The sequence below is a fragment of the Bubalus kerabau genome, chromosome 1 (assembly GCF_029407905.1).
Source record: "Bubalus kerabau isolate K-KA32 ecotype Philippines breed swamp buffalo chromosome 1, PCC_UOA_SB_1v2, whole genome shotgun sequence".
NCBI classification, from domain to species: domain Eukaryota; kingdom Metazoa; phylum Chordata; class Mammalia; order Artiodactyla; family Bovidae; genus Bubalus; species Bubalus kerabau.
Window position 1 is genome coordinate 177,963,607 of NC_073624.1, and position 16,824 is coordinate 177,980,430.

The 16,824-nt window shown below is 39.3% G+C and overlaps 1 protein-coding gene and 1 pseudogene across 1 annotated transcript; both read left to right on the plus strand.

Moving 5' to 3' along the window:
* On the plus strand, positions 1 to 969 carry LOC129641969 (olfactory receptor-like protein OLF4). Its single transcript, XM_055566542.1, has one exon. The coding sequence runs from the start codon at positions 22 to 24 to the stop codon at positions 967 to 969; it is 948 nt and encodes a 315-aa protein (XP_055422517.1). The 5' UTR covers positions 1 to 21.
* Positions 970 to 15,580: 14,611 nt separating this feature from the next.
* On the plus strand, positions 15,581 to 16,541 carry LOC129641970 (olfactory receptor 7A5-like; annotated as a pseudogene).
* Positions 16,542 to 16,824: the final 283 nt, after the last annotated feature.

Below are 16,824 nucleotides of genomic sequence, written 5' to 3' on the forward strand. Positions count from 1 at the left end.
CCTGGTAGTCACCTCCACCCCATGGAAGCAAGTAACAATACACAAATTTCAGGATTTCTTCTTCTGGGACTTTCAAAGGAGCCCAAACTACAGCCCTTCATATTCGGGCTTTTCCTCTCCATGTACCTGGTCACTGTGTTTGGAAACCTGCTCATCATCCTGGCCATCAGCTCAGACCACCACCTGCACACCCCCATGTACTTCTTCCTCTCCAACCTGTCCTTTGTGGACATCTGCTTCACCTCCACCACCATCCCAAAGATGCTGTGGAATATCCAGACCCAGAGTAAAGTAATCACGTATGAAGGCTGTATCACCCAGATGTACTTTTATATTCTCTTTGCAGGATTAGATGACGTTCTCCTGACTGTGATGGCCTATGATCGGTACGTGGCCATCTGCCACCCCCTACGCTACATGGTCATCATGAGTTCCCAGCTCTGTGGATCGCTGGTTCTAATATCCTGGTTAATAAGTGTCCTGTATTCCTTGCTACACAGTTTAATGGTGTTGCGATTGTCCTTCCGCCCCATTGTGAAAATCCCCCAATTTTTCTGTGAACTCAATCAGATGGTACAACTTGCCAGTTCTGATAACTTTCTTAATAACATAGTGATGTATTCTGCAGCTGTACTGATGGGTGTTGGTCCTTTTTCTGGTATCCTTTACTCTTACTCTAAAATAGTTTCCTGCATACGTAAGATTTCATCAGCTCAAGGGAAATATAAAGCATTTTCTACCTGTGTGTCCCACCTCTCGGTTGTCTCCCTATTTTATTTTACAGCCTTGGGAGTTTACCTTAGCTCTACTGCTACCCACAGCTCACATTCAAGTACAATTGCCTCGGTGATGTACACTGTGGTCACACCCATGCTGAATCCCTTCATCTACAGTCTGAGGAACAAAGATATAAAGGGGGCTCTGAAGAGTTTATATTTGATGCCAAGTATAAAAGACCTATTATACTAGTGCCCTGGATTGCATAACTCAAAGCTTCTGAACCTGAAATTGTGATTCTTTGATTATTGTGAAGTAAAATTCACTCCTTGAAGGTATTACTTGGGATTTCCGATTTTCTTTTTGTCTTTGGATTCAGCATCTTTATATAATTTAGGCACTTTCTTTATTAAGCTTTATTCTCAGTCTTATATACAGAGTTTTTATTTTTTCCTACTCCACAATTTACATACCTTTGGATAAAAAAAGGTCTGGAAATTTCATTTCTTTGGTGGGGTATCATAGATTTATGAAAACTTTATTAAGAATAATGTCTCTTTATTAGAGAATTTAGTCTACTGACACACAAAGAGATTATCCATAGGTGCTACTTATTGCCAGTGTGTTACTTGTTTTTTGGTTTTTTAGTTCTTGTTCTTTTCTTCTGTGTGTTTCTTAAGATTTGATGATTTTATTTAGTGGTGTGCTTTGAGAAAGCTTCGGGAGATGATGAAGGACAGGGAAGCTTGGTGTGCTGCAGTCCATTCGAAACAAGTCAAATACAACGAAGTGACTGAAAAACAAAGTAATATGCTTGTGTTTCTTTCTCTCTAGTTTTTGTTTATCTAGTGAAGTTTCTATGGTGTATGGTAAACAGTGGGTTTTTGTATGATGACCTACAACTTTATTTACTTTTTAAAACAGGCTGTCTTTTAAGTTCCTGCACTTTCAAATAGCACTGCATTTTCCCTCCTTGACCTACATTTGTGTGTTTGTTGTTATATTTAAGACCTCTATATTCATCCCTTTAATTCTTTTTTTTTTTTGGTGTTTTTCTTTTCTTTTTTTTTTTTTAAATTTTATTTTATTTTTAAACTTTACATAACTGTATTAGATTTGCCAAATATCAAAATGAATCCGCCACAGGTATACATGTGTTCCCCATCCTGAACCCTCTTCCCTCCTCCCTCCCCATTCCATCCCTCTGGGTCGTCCCAGTGCACCAGCCCCAAGCATCCAGTATCGTGCATCGAACCTGGACTGGCAACTCATTTCATACATGATATTTTACATGTTTCAATGCCATTCTCCCAAATCTTCCCACCCTCTCCCTCTCCCACAGAGTCCATAAGACTGTTCTATACATCAGTGTCTCTTTTGCTGTCTCGTACACAGGGTTATTGTTACCATCTTTCTAAATTCCATATATATGCGTTAGTATACTGTATTGGTGTTTTTCTTTCTGGCTTACTTCACTCTGTATAATAGGCTCCAGTTTCATCCACCTCATTAGAACTGATTCAAATGTATTCTTTTTAATGGCTGAATAATACTCCATTGTGTATATGTACCACAGCTTGCTTATCCATTCATCTGCTGATGGACATCTAGGTTGCTTCCATGTCCTGGCTATTATAAACAGTGCTGCGATGAACATTGGGGTACTCGTGTCTCTTTCCCTTCTGGTTTTCTCAGTGTGTATGCCCAGCAGTGGGATTGCTGGATCATAAGGCATGTCTATTTCCAGTTTTTTAAGGAATCTCCACACTGTTCTCCATAGTGGCTGTACTAGTTTGCATTCCCACCAACAGTGTAAGAGGGTTCCCTTTTCGCCACACCTTCTCCAGCATTTATTACTTGTAGACTTTTGGATTGCAGCCATTCTGACTGGTGTGAAATGGTACCTCATAGTGGTTTTGATTTGCATTTCTCTGATAATGAGTGATGTTGAGCATCTTTTCATGTGTTTGTTAGCCATCTGTATGTCTTCTTTGGAGAAATGTCTATTTAGTTCTTTGGCCCATTTTTTGATTGGGTCATTTATTTTTCTGGAGTTGAGCTGTAGGAGTTGCTTGTATATTCTCGAGATTAGTTGTTTGTCAGTTGCTTCATTTGCTATTATCTTCTCCCATTCTGAAGGCTGTCTTTTCACCTTGCTAATAGTTTCCTTTGATGTGCAGAAGCTTTTAAGGTTAATTAGGTCCCATTTGTTTATTTTTGCTTTTATTTCCAATATTCTGGGAGGTGGGTCATAGAGGATCCTGCTGTGATGTATGTCAGAGAGTGTTTTGCCTATGGTCTCCTCTAGGAGTTTTATAGTTTCTGGTCTTACATTTAGATCTTTAATCCATTTTGAGTTTATTTTTGTGTATGGTGTTAGAAAGTGTTCTAGTTTTATTCTTTTACAAGTGGTTGACCAGAGTTCCCAGCACCACTTGTTAAAGAGATTGTCTTTAATCCATTGTATATTCTTGCCTCCTTTGTCGAAGATAAGGTGTCCATATGTGCGTGGATTTATCTCTGGGCTTTCTATTTTGTTCCATTGATCTATATTTCTGTCTTTGTGCCAGTACCATACTGTCTTGATAACTGTGGCTTTGTAGTAGAGTCTGAAGTCAGGTAGGTTGATTCCTCCAGTTCCATTCTTCTTTCTCAAGATCGCTTTGGCTATTCGAGGTTTTTTGTTTTTCCATACAAATTGTGAAATTATTTGTTCTAGCTCTGTGAAGAATGCTGTTGGTAGCTTGATAGGGATTGCATTGAATCTATAGATTGCTTTGGGTAGTATACTCATTTTCACTACATTGATTCTTCCAATCCATGAACATGGTATATTTCTCCATCTGTTAGTGTCCTCTTTGATTTCTTTCACCAGTGTTTTATAGTTTTCTATATATAGGTCTTTAGATTCTTTAGGTAGATATATTCCTAAGTATTTTATTCTTTCCATTGCAATGGTGAATGGAATTGTTTCCTTAATTTCTCTTTCTGTTTTCTCATTATTAGTGTATAGGAATGCAAGGGATTTCTGGGTGTTGATTTTATATCCTGCAACTTTACTATAGTCATTGATTAGTTCTAGTAATTTTCTGGTGGAGTCTTTAGGGTTTTCTATGTAGAGGATCATGTCATCTGCAAACAGTGAGAGCTTTACTTCTTCTTTTCCAATTTGGATTCCTTTTATTTCTTTTTCTGTTCTGATTGCTGTGGCCAAAACTTCCAAAACTATGTTGAATAGTAATGGTGAAAGTGGGCACCCTTGTCTTGTTCCTGACTTTAGGGGAAATGCTTTCAATTTTTCACCATTGAGGATAATGTTTGCTGTGGGTTTGTCATATATAGCTTTGATTATGTTGAGGTATGTTCCTTCTATTCCTGCTTTCTGGAGAGTTTTGATCATAAATGGATGTTGAATTTTGTCAAAGGCTTTCTCTGCATCTATTGAGATAATCATATGGTTTTTATTTTTCAATTTGTTAATGTGGTGTATTACATTGATTGATTTGCGGATATTGAAGAATCCTTGCATCCCTGGGATAAAGCCCACTTGGTCATGGTGTATGATCTTTTTAATGTGTTGTTGGATTCTGATTGCTAGAATTTTGTTAAGGATTTTTGCATCTATGTTCATCAGTGATATTGGCCTGTAGTTTTCTTTTTTTGTGGGATCTTTGTCAGGTTTTGGTATTAGGGTGATGGTGGCCTCATAGAATGAGTTTGGAAGTTTACCATCCTCTGCAATTTTCTGGAAGAGTTTGAGCAGGATAGGTGTTAGCTCTTCTCTAAATTTTTGGTAGAATTCAGCTGTGAAGCCGTCTGGACCTGGGCTTTTGTTTGCTGGAAGATTTTTTATTACAGTTTCAATTTCCGTGCTTGTGATGGGTCTGTTAAGATTTTCTATTTCTTCCTGATCGAGTTTTGGAAAGTTGTACTTTTCTAAGAATTTGTCCATTTCTTCCTCGTTGTCCATTTTATTGGCATATAATTGTTGATAGTAGTCTCTTATGATCCTTTGTATTTCTGTGTTGTCTGTTGTGATCTCTCCATTTTCATTTCTAATTTTATTGATTTGATTTTTCTCCCTTTGTTTCTTGATGAGTCTGGCTAATGGTTTGTCAATTTTATTTATCCTTTCAAAGAACCAGCTTTTGGTTTTGTTGATTTTTGCTATGGTCTCTTTTGTTTCTTTTGCATTTATTTCTGCTCTAATTTTTAAGATTTCTTTCCTTCTACTAACCCTGGGGTTCTTCATTTCTTCCTTTTCTAGTTGCTTTAGGTGTAGAGTTAGGTTATTTATTTGACTTTTTTCTTGTTTCTTGAGGTGTGCCTGTATTGCTATGAACTTTCCCCTTAGGACTGCTTTTACCGTGTCCCACAGGTTTTGGGTTGTTGTGTTTTCATTTTCATTCGTTTCTATGCAAATTTTGATTTCTTTTTTGATTTCTTCTGTGATTTGTTGGTTATTCAGCAGCGTGTTGTTCAGCCTCCATATGTTGGATTTTTTAATAGTTTTTCTCCTGTAATTGAGATCTAATCTTACTGCATTGTGGTCAGAAAAGATGCTTGGAATGATTTCTATTTTTTTGAATTTACCAAGGCTAGCTTTATGGCCCAGGATGTGATCTATCCTGGAGAAGGTTCCATGTGCGCTTGAGAAGAAGGTGAAATTCATTGTTTTGGGATGAAATGTCCTATAGATATCAATTAGGTCTAACTGGTCTATTGTATCGTTTAAAGTTTGTGTTTCCTTGTTAATTTTCTGTTTAGTTGATCTATCCATAGGTGTGAGTGGGGTATTAAAGTCTCCCACTATTATTGTGTTATTGTTAATTTCTTCTTTCATACTTGTTAGCATTTGTCTTACATACTGCGGTGCTCCCGTGTTGGGTGCATATATATTTATAATTGTTATATCTTCTTCTTGGATTGATCCTTTGATCATTATGTAGTGACCATCTTTGTCTCTTTTCACAGTCTTTGTTTTAAAGTCTATTTTATCTGATATGAGTATTGCTACTCCTGCTTTCTTTTGGTCCCTATTCGCATGGAAAATCTTTTTCCAGCCCTTCAGTTTCAGTCTGTATGTGTCCCCTGTTTTGAGGTGGGTCTCTTGTAGACAACATATGCAGGGGTCTTGTTTTTGTATCCATTCAGCCAGTCTTTGTCTTTTGGTTGGGGCATTCAACCCATTTACGTTTAAGGTAATTACTGATAAGTATGACCCTGTTGCCATTTACTTTATTGTTTTGGGTTCGAATTTATACACAATTTTTGTGTTTCCTGTCTAGAGAATATCCTTTAGTATTTGTTGGAGAGCTGGTTTGGTGGTGCAGAATTCTCTCAGCTTTTGCTTGTCTGAAAAGCTTTTGATTTCTCCTTCATACTTGAATGAGATCCTTGCTGGGTACAATAATCTGGGCTGTAGGTTATTTTCTTTCATCATTTTAAGTATGTCTTGCCATTCCCTCCTGGCTTGAAGAGTTTCTATTGAAAGATCAGCTGTTATCCTTATGGGAATTCCCTTGTGTGTTATTTGTTGTTTTTCCCTTGCTGCTTTTAATATTTGTTCTTTGTGTTTGATCTTTGTTAATTTGATTACTATGTGTCTTGGGGTGTTTCGCCTTGGGTTTATCCTGTTTGGGACTCTCTGGGTTTCTTGGACATGGGTGATTATTTCCTTCCCCATTTTAGGGAAGTTTTCAACTATTATCTCCTCAAGTATTTTCTCATGGTCTTTCTTTTTGTCTTCTTCTTCTGGGACCCCTATGATTCGAATGTTGTAGCATTTAATATTGTCCTGGAGGTCTCTGAGATTGTCCTCATTTCTTTTAATTCGTTTTTCTTTTTTCCTTTCTGATTCATTTATTTCTACCATTCTATCTTCTAATTCACTAATCCTATCTTCTGCCTCTGTTATTCTACTATTTGTTGCCTCCAGAGTGTTTTTAATTTCACTTACTGCATTATTCATTATATATTGACTCTTTTTTATTTCTTCTAAGTCCTTGTTAAACCTTTCTTGCATCTTCTCAATCCTTGCCTCCAGGCTATTTATCTGTGATTCCATTTTAATTTCAAGATTTTGGATCAATTTCACTATCATTATTCGGAATTCTTTATCAGGTAGATTCCCTATCTCTTCCTCTTTTGTTTGGTTTGGTGGGCATTTATCCTGTTCCTTTATCTGCTGGCTATTCCTCTGTCTCTTCATCTTGTTTAAATTGCTGAGTTTGGGGTGTCCTTTCTGTATTCTGGCAGTTTGTGGAGTTCTCTTTATTGTGGCGTTTCCTCGCTGTGTGTGGGTTTGTACAGGTGGCTTGTCAAGGTTTCCTGGTTAGGGAAGCTTGTGTCGATGTTCTGGTGGATGGAGCTGTATTTCTTCTCTCTGGAGTGTAATGAAATGTCCAGTAATGAGTTATGAGATGTCTATGGTTTTGGGGTGACTTTGGGCAGCCTGTATCTTGAAGCTCAGGGCTGTGTTCCTTTGTTGCTGGAGAATTTGCTTGTTATGTCTTTCCCTGGAACTTGTGGGCCCTTGTGTGGTGCTTGGTTTCAGTGTCGGTATGGAGGCGTTTGATGAGCTCCTGTCAATTAATGTTCCTTGGAGTCAGGAGTTCCCTGGAGTCAGGGATTGGACTTAAGCCTCCTACTTCCAGTTATCGGTCTTAATTTTACAGTAGTTTCAAAACTTCTCCTTCTATACAGCACCACTGATAAAACATCTACATTAAAGATGAAAAGTTTCTCTACTGTGGGGGTCACTCAGAGAGGTTCACAGCGTAACATGGAGAACAGAAGAGGGAGGAGGGAGTTAGAGGTGACCCAAATGAGATGAGGTGGAATCAATAGTGGAGAGAGTGGGCTAGCCAGTAGTCACTTCCTTATGTGCACTCCACAACTGGACCACTCAGAGATGTTCACAGAGTTATACAGGGAAGAGAAGAAGGAGGCAGGAGACAGAGGTGGCCAGAAGGATAAAAGGGGGAAATGAAAAGGAGGGAGACAGATCCAGCCAGTAATCAGTTCCCTAAGTGTTCTCCACCGTCTGGAACACACAGAAATTCACAGAGTTGGGTAGAGTAGAGAGGGGTTAGGGAGGAGATACAGGTGACCTGGTGGAGAAAATGGAGAGTCCAAAGGGAGAGAGAGCAGTCAAGCCAGTAATCTCGTACACTAGTGAAAAATGGGTCCTGAAGATTGGGTTCTTAAAGGTACAAAATTGGTAACAAATACATAAAAGCAAAAATTAGAAATCTAGAGTAGAGTTTGGAATTTCAAAAATGTGATGTTAATGAAAAGGAGAAGGAAAAGAAAGAGAGAAAAAACGAACAAAGAAAAACAAACAAGGTCGTGAAAGTAATAAAGAAACTACAGGTACAAAATTGATAACTAATACCAAACAGCAAAAATTAAAAATCTAGAGTAGAGTTTGGAATTTCAAAAATACGACGTTAAAAAAAAAAAAAAAGAAGAAGAAGAAAAATAAAGAGAGAAAACAAACAAACCAACAAAAACAATGTCGCAAAAATTATAAAGAAAATACAGGTACAAAATTGATATCAAATACCAAAAAGCATAAATTAAAAATCTTGAGTAGAGTTTGGAATTGCAGATATACGATGTTATATAAAAGAAGAAGAGAAAGAAACAGAGGAAAAAAAAAGTCACAGCAATTATGAAAAAAACTATAGGTACAAAATTGATAACATATATCAAAAGGCTAAAATTAAAAATCTAGAGTAGAGTTTGGAATTTCAAAAATACAATGTTAAGGAAAAGAAGAAAAAGAAAAAAGAGAAAAAAAAAAAAAACCACGGTCAAAAAATTATAAAATATATATATGCAGTTTGCTGAAGAAGAAAAAAAAAAATAGGGTCTTTTTTTTTTGTTTTTTTGCAAAGTAATAGTTATAAAAGTGAAAATTAAAGGACAATAGAGGACTTAAAAAATTTTTTTTTAATTAAAAAAAAAAGAAAGAAAGAAAGATTGATCGTAAAAATAGTAAAAATATATCTAGGTCTTTCTCTGGTTTTGTTGTGAGTATTGTGGGTTCAGTTCATTTTTGGCAGTTCCTTAGTCCGACTTATATTTCTCAAGATCTATAGGCCCCTTCCTATGTAATCCGTAGTAACCACAGGGTTTTAATCTGTGGTCTGTAGCTTCCAAGGCGTTTCCCTCTGTTATAGCTTCTTCTGTTTGCTGGTCTCTTCAGTGTCTGGTTCCCGCCCTGACACAAAGGGGACGGTGGAGGACACTATTTTTTTTTTTTTTTTTTTTTTTTAAATTTAGGCTCACTTGTTCAGCCGCGCTGTGGGGAGGGAGGGAGGGATGCTGCAAACAGATAACCCTGGCGTGCGCTCGCAGTGCCTCAGCCACACTGGGTCTGCCCCTGCTCACGGCGCGTGTAGCCTCCCTGCCCACACTGCTCAGGCTCTAGGTTGTTCCGCCGGGAACAATCAGAGGCCGGCCCTGGACTGAGCTCCCAGGTCCAAGCCGCTCAGGTTCAGGTACTCGGGTAGTCCTCAGAGGCGCAGACTCGGTTGGGCCTGCGTTTTGTGTTCTTCCCAGGTCGAGCAGCTCAGGTGATGAGGTGTTTGGCGGGCGCCAATGCTGCGACTTATCGCCTCCCCGCCACTCGGTTATCTGGGTGTAAAACCGGTGCACCTTCTCAGGCAGATGTTGACCGTCCAGACCCCCAAGAAGTTTTAGTTAGCAAAGACTCCTGCTTACAGTTTTATAGATATTGTCTCTCTGGGGCTGCGATTGCCCCCTTCCGGCTCTGGCTGCCTGTCACCGGAGGGGGAAGGTCTGCAGCCGGCTATCTCTGTTCAGTCCTTTGTTCTGTGCGCGGGCCTGGCGGTGTCTTAGGTTAGGGCTGGCTTTTCGCGTAGTAGATATCCCACAGTCTGGTTTGCTAGCCCAAATTATTTCGCTCAGATAGCGCTCAGGACATTCGGCCCGATTCTTACTCTAAGGGACACAGCCCGCGCTGCACTTCCCTGCCCAGCCCCCGCTTGCTAATGCCGTGTGCAGGCGTCTGCGCTGCTTCTCCGCTGGGGGAGTTACCGTAGGGCTCACAATCCGCGATTTTTAATTGTTTATTTTTTTTCCCCTCCCTTTTATGTTGCCCTCTGTGCTTCCAAAGCTCGGCACAGATTAGGCAGTGAGAGGGTTTCCTGGTGTTTGGAAACTTCTCTCTTTTTAAGACTCCCTTCCCGGGACGGAACTCCGTCCCTCCCTCTTTTGTCTCTTTTTTTGTCTTTTATATTTTTTCCTACCTCCTTTCGAAGAGTTGGGCTGCTTTTCTGGGTGCCTGATGTCCTCTGCCGGCATTCAGAAGTTGTTTTGTGGAATTTACTCGACGTTTAAATGCTCTTTTGATGAATTTGTGGGGGAGAAAGTGTTCTCCCCATCCTACTCCTCCGCCATCTTCCCTTTAATTCTTATTTGTGGATATAATTGACTTTAGAAAATCTTTTTGCTTATTAAGTTTTCATTCTAGCTTAAGTGATTTGATCTTCAGCTTTTCTGCACATGTGCCTTTACTAGTGGGATTTTTGTCTTTCATATAGTTTCTTGCCACTTGTTATGCCTTTTTTTCCTTCTTAGAGAAGATTCTACATCATTTCTTGTAGAGTAGGCTTAGAAGTGATAAATTATCTTAGTCTTTGCTTGTCTGAAAAGTTCTTATCTCTCCTTCAATTCTAAATGATAATCTTGCTGGGTAGAATGCCCTAGTTTGAAGGTTTTTCCCTCTCAGCAGTTTAAGTATATCTGACTTCTTCCATCTGACAAGTAATGTTTCTGCAAAAAAATGTAAAAAAAAGAAAAAAGAAAAGACATCAGCTGACAGATTTACAGGGTTCCTTTTTATATGATACTGCTTTACTTATGCTGCTTTTAGAAAGCCATGTCTTCAATATTGCAGTTTTAATTGATGCATATTGATGTGAGTCTTGTTGCTATAATTTTGGGGGGGTGTTTTTTGCTTCTTGAACCTGAATTTGCTTTTTTATTCAGGTTTGGAAAGTTTTGAGCCATAAGTTTATCAAATACATTTTGACTACGTTCCCTTTTTCTCTTTTCCTTCCTAGACACTTCAATTATGCCAGTGTTGGTGTTCTTACTGGCATAATTGAAGTGTCTAGGAAGAAAAAGAGAAAAAGAGAAGGTAGTCAAAATGTATTTGATAAACTTATGGCTCAAAACTTCCCACACCCTTCACACTATTCTCATTTTTCATTTGTTTTTATCTTTTCTGATTCATTTCCATGAGTCTATATTTCAGTTAACTTATGCATTCTTCTATATCACCTGGTATACTATTAATTATTTCTAGTTCTTGTTCATTTTGTTTCTTGCAGTGTTCAGTTCTAACTAGTTTTTATGTTATGGTTCCCTGTCCTTTTTATCACAGAATTAAATATTTTATGGTCTTTCACTTATTTACAAAATGCAAAGGGAGAATACTGAAAGTAAAACTTCTTTTGGAAGATTCCTTGAATCATTTTAGCTTGAGAAAATGGATTTTTTTATCATCTTTACTCATGCGTTGAATTCGAAATCTGTTACATTGTTTTTTTTTTGTTGTTTTTCTTTCATTAGCTGTTTTTTAAGGCATGATCTGTTGCTCTTTCAGTTGGGATAAATTTCTCTGTCTTTTCCTTTTCTTTATCTTTGTCTATCTGAAATTATTTGCCACAGTTAACCCTTGCAGTCTTGAAGTGTTGTCTTTCTGTGGGAACAGTCATATACCATTGATGTGTGCCCACTGGCTTTGTTGGAAGAGCTGGATCTGATGTTATCACATTTCATGACTTTCTCCAGGGTGTACTGGTTGCAATCATCTGGATGTGAGGTATGGAGGGTTTAGGGCTTGAGCCAGGTATGAGATATGGCTTCCTGTAGCTTAGTGGCCATTACTGGCCTAATGGGAGAGAGGCAGGTCCCAAGTTGCTAGAGCAGAAGCCCTGAGGGTCACATACGAGCTGACGTTGTTCCCCCTAAGTGTGTGCTTCCCCACTCCTGTACCAGCACTGTTGACCCAGAGGGGAGCAGTGCTGGATCAAGAAATGCTAGTGTGTGGCACTCTAGATAGGGTGGGGCAAGGACCCTGTTGGCCTTGCCAGGGCTTGAGATGCAGACTGCCTCTGTCTGTGTAAGCACCATCAATGTTTGACCATCTCATGCTCAGAAGCATCTTTGTGTCTGGAGCTCTTTTGTCCCTTCAGTTGGTCTGCTGTGCTTGCCATGGGATGGACCTACAAAACAAGGGACTTGAGACATGCATGGACTTCTGGCATGGATAAGGGTGTGGGCTGTGGCATCTAGCTGTTGTCAGTGATTGGTGTTGCTTCTGATGCTAAGCCCATGTAGGCATCAGTAATAGATACCATGGCCCTGCTTAGACATTGCTTCATGTCTGAGCCTCTGCTGGGACTCATAGCTATGTTCCAAGCATCCATGCAGGCTGTGGCACACTCACACACACACACACACACGCACATGCAGTATGTATATATATATATATATATATATATATAGTGGACTTAGTAAAGAACCCGCCTGGCAATGCAGGAGACGTAAGAGCTGTAGGTTCCATTGCTGGGTCAGGAAGATCCATTGGAGAAGGAGATGGCAGCCCACTCCAGTATTCTTGTCTGGGAAATCCCATGCACAGCAAAGCCTGGAGGGCTACAGTCCATGGGGTTACAAAGATTTGGACAAGACTGAGCACATCACACACACACATAATATGCTATGATAGTTTATGGTGCATATCAACATATAAATATCTCTCTTATAATTACAAACATTTAGTAATGACAGACTAAATGATAGTTCTTGACTTCTGATATAACTGGGAAATTTCTAATTGGCCTGGAGAAACTGTCATGGATCCAGGAGTATAATAACCACGGTTTTATACTAAAAAGGGGAAAGTTATCCCCCTTTTTGAAGAGGAGAATAGTAATTTTTAGAGATTTCAGTTGTTCTGTCCCTGCCTTAAATCAAAGCATTAAAGATCAGAGGGACCTAATCAAGACAAATCCTCAGTGTTACAGTTTAAAGAAAAATTTGTTCTCAGAGATGTGATGACATGCTGGGAATCTTAGGGCTTTGGAAGCAAGAGAATTCAAGGGGAAGGAGTGATAAAAAATGAATTCACCTAACTTATAATGTAGTGTCTTAGGAACAGTGAATCAGACAGAAAAAAAAAAAAAATCCATTCTGTCCAGAAGTGTCCCCAAAGGAAATCATGTAGTTAGAAGTTGGAGTAACCAGAGGAAACACACCTAATGAGCTTACACAGGAAGCTGTAAATATCTCTTCTGCTGCAGTCCCTCAGCTTCTGCCACTTTGGTTGGGGAGGACCTGGTTCTTGCTTTTCAAGTTCTACATCTGTCTGGGAGTCAATGCTTGATTTCATCACTTCCTGTTTTCATATTTGGGGACAAAATTCTGTCTGCATCAGTAATCATTTAGGGAGGAATTTTGACTTCTACAGGGAAGAAATGATAAAATCTGCAGGCAGGTGAGTCTGAGAGCTCCACAGACACTGCAGGGCAGCATCAGAGAGGATGGAAACCAGGACTGTGTACTTGAGGTCACCTGAGGAACAATCTTTCATAGCCCAGAGGCCACAGGTCATTGTAGTTGTTTTCTGGTTTTCCTAATATTAATGTACTTATGTATGATCTAAAACTAAAGAAGTGAAAATGCAAGCGTCAAGGTTGACAATTAAATGGTAATATTGGAATCTCAGATGGTATGGTTGTGGTGGTTTCATGAATAAGTTGTGTCCGACTCTTGCGACTCCATGGACTGTAGCCTGCCTGGCTCCTCTGTCAATGGGACTTCCCAGGCAAGAATACTGGAGTGGGTAGCCATTTCCTTCTCCAAGGGATCCCCCCCCGCTCCAGGGATCAAACCTTTGTCTCCTGCATTAACAAACGGATTCTTTGCTTTCTGAGCCACCAAGCAAATCCCTTTAGTAGGAATAGAAGGCATAAAATGCTTCCAGTATAATTAGAAAGTAAGTATTATTTATGAACAGGAGGAAACAAATAGAGAAAGTCCTTAAGGAAAAGAAACCTTCTACTGTTTTATATGCTTCAGATAAAATATGTCCAATTTCTGCTGTATTTTGTCTATTTCTGATTTTAAATTGGTAGTTTATGTTCCAATTTTTTATTTTCCTCTTAGGATACTCACATTGTAAGATCCTTCAAGTCATATCTATATCACTGTTTATGTCCTTGGCAGAAATATATTTTTCTTTATTTTTTCTGGGTATCAAGGAGATGCCACTGGAGTTGAAATATTGACGAAGCAGGGGAACTTTTCTTTATTTCATTGTCTCGGTGGTCATTTGAGCTTATTGGATATTTTTCCCCTTAGTGTCCAAATGTCCATTTCATTTCTCTCTCTTTCTTTCACTCTCATACTTTTCATTCTTTCCTAAATACTAAGCAGAAATTGGCCATACCAAAAGTGAACTCCAAGTTTATTGTTTCATGGGAAGTTTATAAACTGGAATTTTTGGGTAACAATTATATATTCTTTCAGAGAATAATAATTTGATCTGACCAGCCAATCTGTAAATGCTTATAGCCTAAGGAGGGTGGATCTGGGTAGCCAATGATGGTAGTAACACAACCAGAAAGACACGATTGTGAGTGTGTGTGTATGTGTGTGTGTGTGTGTGTGTATGTGTGTGTATGTGCCCTTCCTTGTGAAGGGAAAATGGTTCTTAAAGTGGAGGCACCTGAACTCATATATTAAGATGACTTGTAATACATAAGTCAGAATTCACTTAACTGATGGGACTAAGTAGGGTATCTGAATAATTCATAGGATGGTTTTACAACTAAATTCATAAGGTGCAAGGAACCACATGGAAGAGGGATTCTCTATGTGCTGAAGTGTCAGCTGTAGCAGGGAGGCCACTTTGCTCCTCAGCATCCCTGACACCATCTCTAATCACTCCCCTTCTTGATTATTCCCCTGCCTCACTGGCTTCCTTGTTTTCATTTGAACACGTGGAACAAGCCTCTTCCTCAGGTCCTTTACAGCTCCCTCTAGCAGGCTCACAGTTTTCCTGACATCTCACTAGCTCCTTATCTCTCTTTCTGGAGGAAAGTATTCAAACATCATCTCATTCATTCCCTGGTCTTCCCTGAACACTCAGGACAAAGTAACACCTCCTACCACTCTCTCTCTTATACCTGGCTTTGTTTTCTTCATAGCATCTGTCACATTCTGACATATTCTATCATATTTTATTTTAATATCCTCATTCACCCTCCTTGGATCATGAGAGTTTTATTTATTTTTTTAAACAGTATGCTTATTTGCTCCATGTACTTGGTACATGGTTAGCATTAAATTAAGCTCTAGATGTATGACCTCTTTGCAAATCTGATGAGAATCAGACAAACATTCCTAGTCAGAGATGAAATGGAGTATACACTCAAAGGGGCTTCCAGGGTGACTCAGTGCTAAAGAATCCTCCTGCATTGCAGGAACTGGGTAGGAGATGCCTACTCAATCCCTGGGTTCTGAAGAACGCTTGGTGGAGGACATGGCAACCCACTCCAGAATTCAACCCACTCTGGGAAAATTCCATGGACAGAGGAGCCTGGCAGGCTACAGTTCATGGGGTTGCACAGAGTTGGACATGACTGAAGCAACTGAACACACGCACACACACCCCTCAAAGAGAGCTTACCTATAAATAAAGATTTAACATCAATTTCTTGAGGGCCAAATAGGAATTGCAGTGTTTCAGCTATGTGAAGTACGCGTTTGTGTGAAAATTAGTCATGTTATTTTTCTTCTTCCTGGTAGTCACCTGCACCCCATGGAACCAAGTAACATCACACAAATTTCAGGGTTTCTTCTTCTGGGACTTTCAAACGAACCAGCACTAGTACAGCCCCTCATATTTGGACTTTTCCTCACCATGTACCTGATCACTGTATTTGGAAACCTACTTATCATCTTGGCCATCAGCTCAGACTCCCAGCTCCACACCCCCATGTACTTCTTCCTCTCCAACCTGTCTTTTGTAGACATCTGTGTCACCTCCACCACCATCCCAAAGATGCTGTGGAACATCCAGATGCAGAGCAAAGGTATCACCTATGAAGGCTGTATTACCCAGATGTATTTTTATATTCTCTTTGCAGAATTAGATGACATTTTCCTGAGTGTGATGGTCTATGATCGGTATTTGGCCATCTGCCACCTTTGTTCTACCTGGTCATCATAACCCCCCATCACTGTGTATTGCTGGTTCTGATATCCTGGGTGCTGATTGCCTTGTATCCCTTGCTACATAGCTTAATGGTGTTGTAAGGTAAAGGTAATTGTCCTTCTGTCCAGTTGTACAAATCCCCCACTTTTTCTGTGAACTCCTTGAGGTGGTACAACTTGCCTGTTCTGACAACTTTGTTAATAACATAGTGATGTATTCTGCAGCTGTCCTGATGGGTGGTAGTCCTTTTGCTGGTATCCTTTACTCTTATTCTAAAATAGTTTCCTGCATATGTAAAATCATATCAGCTCAGGAAAAGTATAAAGCATTTTCTACCTGTGTGTCCCACCTCTTGGTTGTCTCCTTATTTTATTTTATAGCCTTAGGAGTGTACCTTAGCTCTGGTGCTACCCACACCTCACATTCAAGTACAATTACCTCGGTGATGTACACTGTGGTCACACCCCTGCTGAACCCCTTCATCTACAGTCTGAGAAATCAAGATATAAATGGGGCTCTGAAGAGATTCTACTTCATGTCAACTTTAAAAGACCAAATACCCTAGTACCCTGGATTGCATAGCTCAAATCCTCTGAACCAGAAATAGTGATTCTTTGATCATCGTGGAATAAAATTTGCTCCTTCTACTTGTTTCCCAGGATTTCCATTTTTCTTTTCATCTTTGGATTCAGCATCTTGATGCAATTTTAGGAACTCTCTTTATTAAGCTTTTCCCTCAGTCTTATACATAGGCTATTTTGTTTTTTTTCTACTTCAAAATTTTCCTACCTTTGGGTCAAAAATGTTTGTAGATTCCATTCTTTGTTGGGGCATCATAGATTTATTAA